Below are 17,072 nucleotides of genomic sequence, written 5' to 3' on the forward strand. Positions count from 1 at the left end.
TAAGCATTCAGTTTACCTGTTGGCAAATGAGTAGGTTAAATCATGAGAAGTCACGTTTTATTGCAATGTCAGTACGCAGCAGTCAACCTTGTGTCTTGCCTTCATAGGCTCTGCACAACAATATTATGGAGACAAAAATACATCTCCTTGTAGCTGTGACTACATGTGTGTCTACCAGGAGATTCATCCAGTGAAGGATTCATCCAGTGAAGTGTAGTTCAGTGAACCTCTGAACTACTGTAATGTCTCCAGGCTGCCAGCCCACTCCAGGTATTCTTGTCAACATCCTGGAATCTGTTACTTGTCTCATGTTTCTACGTGCGTGCTTAGTCACTTCAGTCATGTCTGACTCTTTATGACCCCATGGACTGTAGCCTGCCAGGCTCCTCTGTCCATGGGATTCTCCAGGCAAGAATACTGGAGTGGGTTGCCATGCCCTTCTCTAGGGTATCTTCCAAACTCAGGGATCGAACCCACATCTCTCAAGTCTCCTGCATTGGCAGGCAAATTCTTTACCACTGAGCCATCATGGAAGCCCATATACATATATATGTATACATTTATGTATATAATTGTATGGTCCTTTGACATTTTGATTTTTATCTTACTGGTTCCCTCATTAATTCATGACAAAGTCATCAAAACATGCTCATTCTGAGAGTCATGATTTCCCATTTTGGAAACTATACTTTAACATAGCCTTTTCAGAATTTTGTAAAGTTGACCTGCCTGAAGCGACCCAGGGCACTCTATCAGGGGAAGGAGTCATGCTTCCTCCAACAAAACCAGGATTCAGCCCTTGTATTGGTTGTCACTGTATTTATTTCCTGCGGCCTTAAGGCTCGGGACTCCGGGGCCGTAGTTCCTGAGACATCCTCTGACCGAGGTGACTGAGAAGACGTTTTGTTTGAAGTGTGGTCTAAACCCTGTAGAACATGCTGGCAGGTGCAACTCTGTCCTCACGGGGCTGAACTGTCATGGCCACGACCATGAGCCCCTGCTCAGCACAGTACTGAGTGCACCTGTCGCGTGAGCACTGGGGGGTGTGGAGCACACCTCCAGACATGCTTTATGTGGGTGCAATGCTCACCTGGCCTTTCAGAAGACAAAGAATCCGCCCGCAATGAGGAAACGTGGGTTCGATCCCTGGGTCGGGAAGATCCCCTGGAGAAGGGAATGGCTAACCGGCTCCAGTATTCTCGCCCTGGAAATCCCATGGACGGAGGAGCCCAGCGGGCGACAGTTCACGGGGTTGCAAAGAGTTGGACGCGACTGAGCGACTAACACTTAATGCTCACCTGCAGAACCTTCCGGTGAAGTTTCCGGGACAGCGGCAAGAGTAGCCGGTGGCGTCACTCACGCAGGTGGCCCCGTTTGCACACTGGTGACGCTGGCAGTGGTCCACCTCCGACTCGCAGTTCACACCGGTGAAGCCGGGCTCACACCTGCAGTGATAGGCTGCCCCGCCGGGGGCGGAGCAGTTGCCGTGGATACAGGGGCTTGAAAGGCACTCGTCGATGGCGAGCTCGCAGTGTGGCCCCGACCGTCCCGCGGGACAGGTGCAGCGGTGGGAGCCATAGGTGTCTTCGCAGCGGCCTCCATGCAGGCAGGGCCCGGAGCGGCAGGCGTCGAGCTGCAGGCAGCCCGTCTCCACCGGACGCACAGAGACTTTGAGAAACCGCCCCTCCTGAGGTCTACTCATCAAGCCACGGACACTTCCAAAGTAAGAGAGATAGAGGCCGCTGATGGCGATCGTGCTTAGACATCCTCGCGGGGCCCGCGTGCTGTCGCTAGCTCGGGCACCCACATAGATGTCTGTGCCACCCTTCAGGAAGCCGAGGCTCCCGGCACCGACTGCGCTGGTCACAGGAGGCGTTTGCCCGTCCACCTCCATCTGCCACCTGGAGGCCTGGGCCCCCGGGTCTGTCATGGAGACGGTCGCCTGGTGCCACACGCCGTCACTCACCGGCTGCAGACTCGTCAGACTCAGCGTGTAAAAGCGGTTGCTGCTTCGCAGCTGAAATAACAACCGGGAATCCCGAATGTGAATACGAAGGAATTCAGGCTCCTTCTCTGCGTGCAGTATGATCACATGTGCATCCCTCGTTCTGAAACCGAACGTGACGTTGGTCAGCTCTCTGGTGATGTTCCCGCTGCTCCTGAATATTATCTCACGGCTTTGTCCATTCAAAACAGCATTTGCAATACCTGAAGAGAGAAGGCAGTGCCAGTCAGCAACTTGACTAAATCTGTAACATTTGCTTCAGTTCAGTTTCACTCAGTTGTGTCCGGCTCTTTGTGACCCCATGGACTGCAGCATACCAGGCTTCCCTGTCTATCACCAATTCCCGAAGCTTGCTCAAACTCATTTGCTTAATTACCTTTATTAGCACTAATGATCAAGATGTTATTACCATCATGTATTGATTGATATGGGCTAGGCACTCTGTTTATTGTCTTTATATTACTTTTAATACAAAGTTCTTAAATACAGGTTTATTATTAATATCATTTCTATTTTACAGATTAAGAAACTGAGACTCACAGAATTTTTTCCATGGTCAAATGGCTAATAGTTAATGAAGACAATGTCAAACCTGGATGGTCTGACACCAAAACCCAAGTCATATATTTCTTTTCCGTTGAAACACTAATACATTCCAATATTATTTTACTTCAGTTCCCACCAATAAAGCATTGATTACCCATTTTGTACATCAAGAAACTGAGCACAAAGCAATCTCAAGTGTAGCTATGGTTACACAGTAAATTAACAGTGGAGACTGGCTTCTGAGTTAGCTGACCGTGTGCTCAGTCACGTCCGACTCTTTGCAACCCAATGGACTGTAGCCCACTGGGGTCCTCTGTCCCTTGAATTTTCCAGGCAAGGATACTGGAGGGGTTGCCATTTACTTCTCCAGGGGCTCTCCCTGACCCAGAGATCCCACCCACATCTCTTGTGTCTTCTGTACTGGCAGGCAGATTCTTTACCACTAATACCACCTGAAAAACTGACCATGAGACACTTAAAAGTAGCATTCTAAATGATTGATTTACTATCTACAAACTCCAATTAAGTGTCTAGTTACCAATCTGTGCCTAACTCCGAGTAGTATTCTGTGAACTGGGCAAAATCATACAACCATACCATCTGCTCCACTGTATGACATGTATTCGGGATCACATATGACCATAGCACTTTGGGGCAATCTTCTTGCATTTTTCTATCGAAGTGTTTTATCTCTTAAAATATCTGACACTGTCAGTTTATGATCTCCTTTAATACGTTCTCGGGAAAACTAGAGAAAGAAGAACTGCTTTAGCTTTCCACCTAACCTGTGAACCTGGCAAATCTGGATCCACTCTGCTTTCTATTCTGTTATAATGGACTGTTGTTGAATTGCTCAGTTAAGTGCAACTCTTTGTGACGCCATGGACAGCAGCACTCCAGGCTTCCCTGTCCTTCACCATCTCCCAGAGCTTGCTCAAACTCATGTCCATTGAGTTGGTGATGCCATCCTACCATCTCATCCTCTGTCGCCCCTTCTCCTCCCGCCCTCAATCTTTCGCAGCATCAGAATTTTTTCCAATGAGTCGACTCTTCACATCAGGTAGCCAAAATATTGGAGCTTATATGGATGCATTGGATGCATACGGATGTTGTAATGGATGCATTGCCCTTCTTCTCATCTGTATAATAATATAAAATATATCTACTGTTCTCTGCCCCTGGTTCCTGATCCAAGGTTCTGAAAATCCTGATAAATTCCTAAATGATGAGAGCATGGCACTGGGAGCATGTTTGTTGTAATGAGTCAACTCTGCTTGGGTTCCTGGATGGAGCCTGGATGCAGGCTGGTCATCAGGAAGACCAAGCCATGACTAGAAGCTTGAAACTCTCAGCCCCAGCCCATCCTCTAGAGAAGGATGAGGTTGGAAAATGGGGTTAATAATTAGTCATGCCTACATGAAGAAGCTGCCACAAAACCCTGAAAGTATGGGGTTCAGAGAGGTTCCAAGCTGTTCAACACAGGTATACTGGGACGGCCACATATCCCATTTTCTCGGGACAGAAGCTCCTACACTGGGGACCCTCCCAGACCTCGCCCTGTGTATCTCCTCATCCACATGTCCATCTGGGGCAAAAGCTGGTAAACAAGTAAGTGTTTCCCCGAGTTCTGTGAGCTGCTCTTGTAAATTAACTGAACTGAGGTGAAGACTGCGGGAATCTCAGATTTATAGCTGATTGGCCAGGAGCATGAGCGACAACCTGGACTTGCCGTTGGCATTGGAAACAGGGTGGGAGTCTTCTAGCAGGACTGAGCCCTTAGCCTGTGAGACTTCACACTATGTCCAGATAGACAGAGTCAGAGTTGCACTAAATGGTGATAACTTGTAGGACACCCAGCTGGTGCTGCAGAATTGCCTGGTCAGGGGGAACCTGCACGCATCAGGCATCAGAAATGTTGTAACTGGGGTCCTGGCGTCAAAGTCAAGGGGAAACACAGGAGGCGACTGCTGGGTTTTCCCTAATCAGGTGGGAGCTGTAGGTGTTCCCGCACAGACGCGAGCTCAGCTGCCCCGGCCTTGCCTTGGGCCCCCTTCATTCCCACCTTCTTTGGACACTGTTTCCTCACATACCTCCCCCGCGCTGCATCATTTCCCTCCCCTTCCCTCATTTCCCACCAGCACACAAACAGGCTGCAATTGCGCACAAGACCCGAGTCCTACCCTGACTTCCATCTGCCCTCTTGCTTTTCTATTTCTCTAGTTCCTTCTCTGGCAAAGCTTTTTCCGAATAGTTTTATATTCACTTGTCTCCACTTTCTCATCTCCCATTTTCTTTTTTAATATCTCCCACTGAGCCCTTGGTTCCCATCACGTCACTGAAGCCACTCTGGTCAAGGTCACGGAGACATCGGTGTTACCCCGTCCAACTCTCTATTCTCATTGTCTTCCAGCTTTCAGCAGAAATGGACCTTAGAGCATTGTCTTCTACTCACATGTGGGGCACCACCCCCAACCTCTAACACTTCAGGTTCAGACTCTCCCAGCTATTTCTCAGTGTGCTGGCTTATACTGCTCTGCAGAGCAACGTACCAACCACGCCTGAGCCTGAGACCCCCCTGGTTACCATCACATCTAGAAAGACTCCCCAGATCCCACACACGGCAGACAGAATTTCTGTGACCCGACCCCTGGCCGACTCTCCAGTGCCATTTCCTGCCACTCCTCCTCGTTCAAGTGATACAGCCACAAAAACTTCCTGCTGTTTCTTGAAGACAACAGCTTGTTCACAAACCATGTCTTTTACCGTTGCTGTTACTTAGACAGGATATTGGCCCCTGCTCTTCCCACACCCGCCTCTTCCTCAACATAATGTGTGCTCAAATATTACCTCCTCTGAGAGGGTTTCCCTGTCTATCCAAGTGTTTCCATCCCAAATCCACTCTTGAATTTTCAATTATCCTGCTTGATTTTCTCCATAGCATCTTATAACTATTTGAAATTACATTGTTAAATTTTCTTTAACAATCCAATTAAACAAAGTAAAAAATATAATAATAGTAGTGAAACTGTTAGTTGCTCAGTTGTGTCTGACTCTTTGCCACCCCATGGACCATAGCCCACCAGGCTCCTCTGTCCATGGGATTCTCCAGGTCAGAATACTGGAGTGGGTTGCCATGCCCTCCTCCAGGGGGTCTTCCCAACTCAGGGGTCAAACCTGGGTCTCCCACATTATGGGCAGATTCTTTATATAATATATAAAATATACATTTATATAATAATATATAAAATACTCATTTTATATATAATACATAATAATAATAAAATAAATAAAAAATTTCCTACTTGTTACTGCTCTTTCCTCACGAGAACATGAGCTTTTACAAGATCTTGGAACTTCTCTGTCTAGGTTCTCACTAAGCCCTGTGCCTGGAACACTGCCTGGCATAGAGTAGATGGTCAGTAAATATTATTAAATGAATAATGTATGAAAGTAACTCAGTCCTTAATTCTGAAAAGTGAGACAATGATTAGAAACCTCAACATGAGTAAATTCAAGCAGATTATTTGACTGGATTAACATTGCTCTTGATTTTATTGCTTTTGACTGTGGTGGGTTTTTTTTTTTTCCAGCCAGGTTGCGATTAGGGAGGGAAAGAGCAAGATGTGTCTCGTTGGATGCTTTAACATGTAACATGTCAACATAAACGTTAACATGACAAACCTCCTTATTCCTCCAGCTCCTGAAGGAAGAGCAGCGTCTGTCACGCCGCATAACTCATCTCACGGACATGCTGACCATGCCGGAGTCACTCCTTGCTGTCTGAGTAAGAACCACCGTGCAGGAACCATTTACACCCTGCCCTTCCTTCAGGGAACTTTATCATAATAAACACGTCTCTGTCTAAGGTGGGTTGTAATTTTTAAGTCTCTCTTTTTTGATAGGATGCAAAGATAGAAATGATTAAGTACTAAAGGTAAATTCGGGTAATGTACCAGCTATACTCTCAAGAGTAGTTACTCTAGCAGAACTATCTTGTCAGCACATCTCACTGGAAAAACATACCATACGGTCAAGAGATCACATGCAACAGCGCAAAAGTGATCTGGGGGTGACACCTGTTGGATAGGAAAAGTTCACCACTCCTACTGATTTCCCTCCCCGCCTTTATTAAGATAGATCATATGTCAAAAATGTTTCTGAGACTCTGTGAAAGGTCAGAGGCAAACTTTCTCCTCTTTCCACAGAGGCAATGCCTAGCAGTGAAGAGTGCTCTTTGCCTTTCTGAGGTGTCCAAGTCCTTCACGTGAAGACAGAAGGCAACAACACTCACCTGGGGTATGGTTCTCACACCGCCACTAATTTTAGAAACCCTATTCTTTCTTCCCTATGAAGTCATTCAGAATGATTTAAACCCTTTGGTAGAACATAACTGGGACAAACAACTTTAGTACTTCTATCAAAAGAGTAATAATAAAATGAATAAGTAGTAAACTATTTTAAGAAAGCAATTCAGAGGGTCGAGCAAGGCAAAAGGTGGCCTTAAAATTCTGTGTCATGTTTGACGCCTGATCTCATGCCCTATGCAGACTCCTGCTTTATTCCCGTGTAGAGCGTGTGTTCACATGTGTGTGTGCCAAGCTGCTTCAGCCAGGCCCCGCTCAGTGCGACCCCGTGGCCCGCAGCCCACCAGGCGCTTCTGCCATGGTATCCTCCAGGCAAGAATCCCGGAGTGGGTTGCCATGCCCTCCTCCGGGGGCTCGTCCCAACCCAGGGACTGAACCCGGGTCTCTTATGTCTCACTCATTGGCAGGCGGGTCCTTTACCACTAGCGCCACCTGGAAAGCCCCATGTGTGGCATATTATTTCTTAAAAATGAAACACAAGAATATGTGTATTCTTCAAGAAATCCTCCCCAAGTATATACACAATGCAATACATTTCACACTCACCACATGATAAGTTGATATATCATCTTAAAATACATAAACATCAAAGTAAATATATACTTGTCCTCAGTCACTTCCAGGCTTGGCTGTTGTTAAGGGCCCTGAGGTCTGTCTACCCTCTAGCTCCAGACCATTACTTTCGTTCATTGTTTTACAAGGTATTTTATATATTTTTTAAAATTGTATGCAGACTTGTATGTACTTTAAGTCTAGAGCAGTTAAGTGAAAATATTGAGTTAAATTGAAGAAAACAGATATTCATTAAACAAATATTTCCTGACAGCCTCCTATGTGTTTGGCACTATTCTAAGTGCTAGGAGTAAGGTAGGAAACCAGAGCGCACACCTCCTTCTCTTTTGGAGCTTACATTCCATTGAGGAAAAGATGATGAGCAAGTGAACAAATACGTATAAAACAAAACACCCAAGGATGATAAGAGCCACGAAGAAAAATAAAGCCAGGGAAGAAGGAATTTGGGTAGGAAAGGGAATGAAGTGGTGAGGCAGCCTGTGAGGCTCTGGGCTGGGAGGGTTCAGGGTGGAGGGGGTGGGAGTGGGGGGAGCCTGATTGTTGGGGTGAAGGAAAGAACACTGGCCGTAAGACGTGAGGAGCACGTGGAGGTCAGCTCCCAGAGGGGTTCTCCCGCCAGGAAAGGAGCGGGAACATGGGAGGTGGCTGGCGGGGACGGGGGCATGTGGATCATCCCCCAAGGGAATCAGGGGAAGTAGTTTGTGACGAGGATTTGACAGTGTGTTTATATGCTGGCGGGAGAATTAATGATGCTGCTGGCGGGCGAGAGAAAAATTTCAGAAGCAAAATCATTGAACGAGGCAGAGACAAGAGTTGAGTCCAAACATGAAGGGCTGGCTACAGACTGAACTGTGCATTGTCTCAAGTAGAAGAAAAGACAGACTATGAATCATTGTGTCGCCAGTACACAGACATGTCAAAATTGTGAGGACAGTGTTCAGCTTGCTAACATTTGGGAAACTGTTGAGTGGTACTGAATTTGGGCAGGAAAACTGTTCCCACTGAAGGAAATACTCACTGCAAACATGAACTGAGTGCTTAACACATTTGGCTGTCTACACACAAGGTCATACAATGATCACACACACACACACAGATTTATCTGCTTGTCCAGCAGACCTTTTATCCTTGCGTTACAGAGGAAGCCTTAGATTATGGAGGCAGGTGAACCAAGGCGGCCTCCTAGCTAACCAGTGGCAACAGGCTCACTCTGGTGCTTTCGCTCTGGATAATCAGTAAGGAGGAAAGAAAGGCCAAATACCAGCCGGCTAGCTCTTTCTCTAGAAATCAGCCTTACACGATCCAGGATGTAGGTTTGGAGTTGCTATGGCCACCATCTCCCCCCAGCTGAAACCCTGGGCGGCGTGTGTCACGAGGTCACTCTGGTTGGCTCCGCTCGCGTTGGGTCTGTTACACCGCCCCTCACGCTGGGGGAAGCAACCACAAGCTTCTCTGCTGACCTGGTGTCTCTGTGCTCTCCTTCTGGGTCGACTCATCGACCAACTGAAACACCCAGCCGGACTGGGTGGCGAGGAGCCCAACCCGCACCTACATTCGAATCCCCGAGGCAGCTGCAGGCACTGGGCACTAGGGGGACACGGGCCGAGTTCACACCAGCGCAGCTCCTGGCAGACCTTCCCGGCTGTGTTGGCAGGACAGGAGCAGGAGAAGTCGTCCCACAGCAGGTAGCAGACGCCTCCGTGGTGACAGGGGTTGGGCTGCGTAGACAGGAAATCACAGGCGTCAGGAGCTCTGGCAGCTAAATGCGGAGAGGAGCCAAGCGAGACGCTGTGAATCTATTCATGCTAATTCCCTCCTTATTTACGTAGCGAACATTTTTATATCTGTTGGCTGGTAAGTAGGGTGAAACTTACTGCTACCATCAAGAGGAAAAGGGAAATGAATAAAAATATACACTATTGATCTCCTGTAGCACCAGGAAGATTTTCAAAGGTGTAATAGTAGTCTCGGTAATTTACAAATTACCAAACACTTTCAATGACACTAGTGATCATCTGAGTTAGAGACTTGACCTCTCGTTTCTCCTGGTGAGGAAAGTGAGGTCCCTTTCATCGTCCAAGATCCTGTGTGTGCATGCGTGCCTGCCTCAGTCGTGTCCGACTCTTTGCGACCCCATGGACTGGTGCCCACCAGGCTCTTCTGTCCATGCGGTTCTCCAGGCAAGAATGCTGGAGTGGGTTGCCATGCACTCCTCCGGGGGATCTTTCCATCCCAGGGAAAGAACCCGGGTCTCTTATGTCTCCTGCATTGGCAGGTGGGTTCTTTACCACTGAGCCACCTGGGAAGCCCTTCCAAGATCCTATCAAAAGCCAAACGGTGAAGCTGGTACTTAGATCCTCTGGGTCCCCATAGAGCAACACCTCCACCCCTCCAGAAGCCCCGCCTCTGAATCAGAAACATACTGTTATCATCTGAGTCCTCACAATGTTGCTCACAAAGTAATCAAAACAGAAGCATTGACAAAGGAATTTCTGAGAGCTCCATCTGCACTTATGTCCATTGCTCTATTAACATGTGATCTGGGGACTTCCCTCGTGGTCCAGTGGTTAAGACTTCACTTTCCAAAACAGGTGGTCTGGGTTTAATCCCTGGTCAGGGAGTCAAGATTCCACATGCCCTGAGGCCAAGAAACCAGAATATAAAACAGAAGCAATATTATAAAAAAATTCAATAAAGACTTTAGAAATGGTCCACTCAAAAACAACCTTAAGAAACATTAAGGAGAGGGTGGGATGCTTTGCGAGAACAGCACTGAAACATATGTATTACCGTAGGTAAAACAGTCGGTGACAGTTCGATGGATGATGCGGGGAACCCGAAGCTGGTGCCCTGTAGCAGCCTGGAGGGGGGGGTGGTAGGGGGGCGGGCCTTCAGGAGTAGGGCACACAGCGCGGACAGAGTCGGTGTGGATAATCCTACCTCACACAGGTTGTCTCCGGGGCAGCCTTCCGTCACATTGACAAGAATGGCATTGTAGGCTGCGCTGCTCGTCGAATTTGGGAAGAATTCCAGGTTGTCGTTGTTTAGCCTTATATCTTGGATGCAGCCTTTGAAGAATCCACCACTAATCTCAGTCTCTCGCCTGTCAGGGAGTCCGCCAACGTAGAGGACATCTCCTCTTTGGAGTTTCCACGTATGAGCAGAAAGAAATCCTAGATTTTCTGATGACTGATACAGTTCAATTTTATTTGGCTTGATTTTCAAAGATACCAAGCGGACGTGTCCATCGCTGAGAACAAATGTTACTAATAATTTGGGAGAACCTGGAGTCAGCATCGCTAGCCTTCCATGCTCTAGCCAAACACGGAGGTGTTGATAAGTGCCGTTTCCCAGAGCTAGGAGCAAGCCGGACGGACGACGTGTTCGAACAAACATGGAGAGCGTGAGGTCCTCTTCGTAATCCTTGTCGAGATGAAAAACAGCATATCCGGGAGAGTCATCTTGGCCAAATCTGCCTGCCACATACTCTTTAATATCCAGATAGAGGAGGAGAAACCAAGAAGAAACATCGTAAGACTCACAAGTAAAAAGCAGCAAAAGATTATTTATATATATATATATATAATATAATATAGCAATGCATATATGTTGCTGTTTCTTCACTCAGTCGTGTCCAGTTCTTTTGCCACACCATGGACCACAGCCCGCCAGGTTCCTCTGTCCATGGGATTTCTCAGGCAGGCAAAAATACTGGAGTGGGTTGTCTTTTCTTTCTCCAGGGGATCTTCATGACACAGGGATTGAACCCATATTTCCTGCATTGTCTGGTGGATTCTTTACCACTGAGCCACCAGGGACACCCATAATGAATATATATGTGTGTGTGTGTGCGTGTGTGTGTGTGTGTGCACAAATATAGCCATATTTTTTAAAGTTCAGGACAGACTTATTCAACAGAATGACATTTTAGCCTGACTTTCTGAACTTCCAGGTTTACTTTATTCTGAAAATAACTAGATTTCAGGATATAGTTTATAGTTGAGGTCCCCTGATCCCAAAGAGGAAGAGAAGATTTTTGCACTGATGAAATTCTGCACTTCCTCCTCACTGCCCTAAAGAAGTGGGGCCAAGAGGAGGAAGACCAGACACTGCTCTGCTCCAGCTTGGCTTGGAGAAGCCTGGAGAGCAAGAGCCCTTCCTCTATAACATGTAAACAGACTATTGGAGCAATCATTGTCTTTGCTATATGGGGGGCATCCTCAAGCAAGTGGCAGTAAGCCTAATTATTCCTTGCAAAGAACAGAAATCAAGAATTAGATTTGCAAATCCTCTCTTGGGAAGATAACCCTGATAATAATAGGAGGTAGGGCAGTTGAACAAAGGAAGAGGAAGACTCTTCCTCCTGTGGTCCTTGGTGGGAAAGGAAAGGCGTGGAACACGCAGAAGTTGGACAATGCTGAGTTCTGAACTCACCCAACATTTCCTGTGGACAGAGAGCTTTCTAATGCGCTGGCGTGGTAACACTATGGATGTACCTCACCACAAGAAAACCCTTGAAGGAGCATGAAAATGAATGGACGCTGACCTTCAAAAGCATTGATGATACAGTAGAAACAAAAGTTTTTGTACTTCTAAAGCTTATATTCCAGCTGGGTAGAGGTTATGTGGTACATCCATCGATGACAGGTTCTTTGGTATAAAATAAGTCAAGCAGACAATGGGACTAGGGAGAGCTGGGGGTGGGAGCAGAGCCCTCATTTTAAACGGAGTTGTCGGGGAAGAGCTCTGAGAAGGTGTTATTTGAGCAAAACCCCAAAGAAAGTATCATTGCAGAAATGCAGGAAAGAAATGATGGTGGCTTGGATCAGTGGTCATGGTGGAGATGGGGAGAAGTGATCAGATTCTGGAAATGTTTTGGTAGAGCCAGCAGGATCTTCTAGGGCAAGTTCATCTCCAAGGCATTTGGTCCAAGTAACTAGAAGCATTGAGTTTCCATTTGCAGAGATGAAGAAGAAAAACAGGAGGAATGGCTTTGGGTGGGTGGGTGGGAATGGGATTCCATATTAAATTTAAGATGTCCTATTAGATATTCAGGTGGAAATGTCTAGTCAACAGATAGATACAGAGATTCAGGGAAGATATTTGGTGCGAGCCATAGTAATTTTGGATTTTCCAGTGTACACATGGCTTTTAAAGCCACAAGACTGGATGCGATCACCAAGAACATGAATCTAGAGAGAGAAGAGGTCCAAGAACTGAACCCTTAAGCAGAAGACGTGTGGAGGTGAGAGGAGCCAGTAAATGAGTAAGGCAGAAAGAGAACCCAGGGAGTGCTGCCCCCCAGGCCTAGGGAGGGGAGGGTTTTCAGGAGGAAAAGAAAAGTGAAAGTGAAAGCCAGTCAGTCATGTCCGACTCTTTGTGACCCCATGGACTATACAGCCCAGGAATTCTCCAGGCCAGAATACTGGAGTGGGGAGCCTTTCCCTTCTCCAGCTGACCTTCCTGTAACAGGAATTGAACCGGGGTCTCCTGCATTGCAGGCGGGTTCTCTACTAGCTGAGCCACCAGGGAAACCTTTCAGCAAGAGGGTGTATGCAGCTATGGTAAGGGTTGCTGAGCAGTCAGGGCAGGTGAGGACCGAACACTGACTGAAGAATTGGCAACCTGGAAATCACGGATGCGCTTGCCAAGGGCATCACCTTCAAGATATCACCATCTTCAGGTCTTCACATCCCCATCCTACCCAGAAAAATGGCATCTTCCAATATATTTAAATGTTGTCATATGGTTCCACTGAAGTTTGAACAAAGGTGGGACATATTTTAGTTTAGCTGAACTACAGTGAAACTTGCTCAGGCGACCGTCATGTTTGAAGACCTCCCGCATAAAAGGCTGCATTTTCAGAATTCTGCCTTGATTTCTTACAGGATCATTACAGCTTGAATCTGCATTTGGAGACCACCTGCTCCAGGGAGCTACAGGTGGCTTTCAAAGCACACCATTAGATATAACAGTCTGTTTGAAGAGGCTAACATCTCTGAACACACAGCAGCACTTTCATATGAGATAAAATGTTTAATAAGGAAAGCTGGCTCTTGAAGGCCCCGAGGTTTGGGAGTATGCACTAAGAATCGCTCAGCTCAGGGGTGGTCCCCGCTGGTCATCCTGGGACGCCTACAGCATCACTTTGTGGGTCCAGATTAAAAAGACAGAACACAGAGCAGTTTCTTTCTCTCAGAAGCTTGACTTCTCAGCAGTCCTATTTGTCTTCAGAAGTCACAAACACATAGTCAGAGCACATGATTTAGTACATGATTTTAGAAGCACCTGACCCCATAGATGACTCGTCTGGGGACACGGAAAGAATGATTCTTATATGTGTTGTTGATGTGTCCTGGAGAGAGATGACAAATACGGGCTGAAAAATAATTTCAAGTTTTAATGATTGATGGACTGCAACAAGAAGAAATTTATTGAGAATAAATAAAAGCCACTTGGGTCCAAACACACTTCACTGGTTTCAGTGGAAGAAGCAGAACTCTGCGGCACCATCAGTGAGAACAACTCAAAGTGAGCCTATCGCAGAATGCAGCTACCCGAAGGCCAATGTGGTCCTAGGCTGCAGAACAGAAGAACGTTCTCCAGAATGAGAAGGTCACAGTCCTGTGGCCCTCTGCACTCTCAGGCTCATCTAGGAGCCAGATAAGCACATTTATTCCCAAGCAAGCAGCCAGCGGAGCATCTGAAAACGAGCCCATAAGGAAAGCATTGGAAGAAGCTGGGTGTGTTTAGCATGACAGGCATGATGGCCTGGATAGTACAAGACATTTCTCCAAATATTTGTGTTCTCACAGAGAACACACATAAGCAAGATTGGCATTGGCTTCAAGAGTTACAACGCAGCCAATGAATGGAAGGGTAGGTCATCCTACATTATTTCAGGACCAAGAAACAACTTTTAGGGGATTTCTGGGAAGACGGAGGATGAATGCGTTCTCACTCCTGACGGTGCATAAGCAGAGTTCTGGGCCACTACACTTGGCACGCACAACTGTAAAAAATTCAGCCATGGAGTGAAGCCCATCCTACGTCTAAGAAGCTCTAATTCCAAGAGGGTAAGAGTCTCAAAGTTTATAGGTATGACTGAAGAGAAAACATATCAATCGCCTTTGTTAGTGAAACATCCTCTAGAAGGAATGAGATCAGGGATACGTTATACTGAACAGTATCTTGGAAGCTCCCTGTTCCTGGACACAGCCAGGATGACAAGATAACACTGACATGGAGCATCAAAAAATAAGGCCATAAGGAATCATAGACACTTGCAGACAAGTTTTGAGAAAATTTCCTCTGAACTCTTCTTATTGAGACACTTGATTATTTTTAAAAGATCAGCTTTTACAATATAGGAAGCCCCTCTGTCTTCCATGTGTAGTCAGCCAGTTAAATCCTCCATCCAGTCTGTCTTTCACTGGGTACCATGTTTGGGAAACCCTGAGCCGGGATCAAGACCTGGGTGAAGTTCACCTTGTACTTTTTGCACATCTCCTCCCTCCTGACCGTCTATGTACAATGACGGAAAGATTCCAGGTTGTCCCATATAGCTTGAAAGCATCTTCTGTGATGGGAATAAACTCCCCAACAAACATTCCTCAAAGATGACAGCAAATACAGGACACTTTGGGGCTTCCCAGGTGTCGCTAGTAGTAAAGAACCTGCCTGCCAATGTAGAAGACTTAAGAGATGTGGGTTTGATCCCTGGGTCAGGAAGATCCCTTGGAGGAGGGCATGGCAACTCACTCTAGTATTCTTGCCTGGAGAATCTCATGGACAGAAGAGCCTTGTGGGCTACAGTTCATAGGGTCACCAACAGTTGGACATGACTGAGTGACAGAATGCACACAAGGATGCTTTGAATTTATGACTGAGATGATATCAAAATATAACTTTTCTTAAACTTATACCAAGAATTTCAGAAAGAGAAGTCTTTACAGAACTTACTCCCTAAGGAGATATCTTCTGAAGCTTTTTGATGAGGATTAACCAGTTTCAAATAGTGGAGCGGTGGGGGCAGCAGGGGGCGAGGAGAAGGAACTTGGAGGAAGACAGGGGACAGGTAACCAACTCAGGAACTGGGTTTCAAGACTGTGAGTTTTCCAAGTTGGAAAAAATAAAGCAAACCAGAACCCACAAGACTGGCATCTCTTGAATCTATTTACCAGGACAGTTAGCATCACTGCAGTCAGTAGTAACCTCGTGGGTCACCGCACTTGGAAGCTGGTCAAAATGACTCAGCATCTGTTTGTTATTTTGTATATGTAGTAAAAATATTGCCTTGGGTCAATTAGATTTTTCTTCAAAAACTGAACATTGCTGCAGTATAATTTCCCCCCTCTCCTTAAAAAAAATCTCAAAACAACTTGCCATTCCATTTAAAATATTACTTAGAGCTAGTAGATGCCAGACCTCATTGTCAAGCAGGTCCGTGATTTGTAATGAATATTGTGGTCAGGGGGAGACCCATGAATAGTGTCTAATAATTCTCAGCCCTTCATACATGGAGTAGGGTATAGACTAAGGCTGGTTTCAATTTTACTTCATATAAAGCACAGAAGACTATTTACCAGATGTCGTCCTTTTTCAAGTTACTCTCAAATCATGGGGTGAATTACAGCTGCACTTCAAAGCAGTCTTGCAACTGCCTTTCCGACATTTTCAGTGCAAAAGAATCATAATAAAAAGAAACAGCTATGTATTGATCACTATCAACAGCAATCTTCGGAACGATGTCGGAAGTAAGGCTTTTGAAGTGCATTTCAAACTCATCTGCTGGAGAAATTAAAGCAATTAGTTTATGGCATCTACCCAGTTTCCATGTTGTTACTTTTTAAAAATATTTTCTTTCTTGGACACATAGGTAGAATACCTGTTTTCTCCAATGCAACTCTTAAAAATACACCTTTGAATAAAATTGGCGGTTTATAAAAGTACTAAACTGAGGCACGATCTTGGAGCAAGTGTGAGCTGCGTAGAGAGGAGGGCAAGAAAGTGACTATGTCTTAGGAACCTGCTACGCCCCAGCCATTGAGCTAGGACTTGGTATTGACTAGTTTCATGGCCTATTCTTCCAAAAGACTGCTTCCCTTTCAAATAAGATTTACAACTAATTTCCGATACACCACAAATGATAAGATTGTAGCAGCATTTTGTAAACACTGAGAAGGAAACCCGCTTGGATGGGAGCTAAGGGCTTAGTTTTCGCTTCTCTGCGTGGGTGAAACCCCGGTGGGACGCACTCACTGAGTTGGAACTAGTGCACACCCCCAGCCGCCTCCGTTTCCCGTCAGCGGGCAGCCAGCAGCAGGGCCTGCGGGGTCATCACCGTCAGGAGCACCCTGGCCGTTGAGCCCCCGCCCCCGCCCCGGCCCCCTCACCTCCGTGACAGCTGCGGCCGCGGTAGGGCCGGTGGCACTCACAGCGGTGACCGAGCCACAGGTTGAGGCAGCGTCCTCTGTTGTGACAAGGCTGGCTCTCACACCAGTCCTTTCGGGTGCAGCCCGCCCTGACATTCAGAGACGCGTCGGATGAGATGTTCTCCGCGGTGATGGCATTCGAGTCCAGCT

At 46.6% G+C, this 17,072-nt stretch overlaps 1 protein-coding gene across 1 annotated transcript in view; it reads right to left on the minus strand.

Moving 5' to 3' along the window:
* The window catches only part of CRB1 (crumbs cell polarity complex component 1), a 207,049-nt gene that overhangs the window by 34,543 nt on the left and 155,434 nt on the right, over window positions 1–17,072 (minus strand). Inside the window, 4 exon segments of the mRNA XM_070473843.1 lie at window positions 1,299–2,208; window positions 9,041–9,206; window positions 10,429–10,976; window positions 16,884–17,072. Of these exon segments, the coding sequence (XP_070329944.1) occupies window positions 1,299–2,208; window positions 9,041–9,206; window positions 10,429–10,976; window positions 16,884–17,072 (1,813 nt within the window).

The sequence above is a fragment of the Odocoileus virginianus genome, chromosome 11 (genome assembly GCF_023699985.2).
Source record: "Odocoileus virginianus isolate 20LAN1187 ecotype Illinois chromosome 11, Ovbor_1.2, whole genome shotgun sequence".
NCBI classification, from domain to species: domain Eukaryota; kingdom Metazoa; phylum Chordata; class Mammalia; order Artiodactyla; family Cervidae; genus Odocoileus; species Odocoileus virginianus.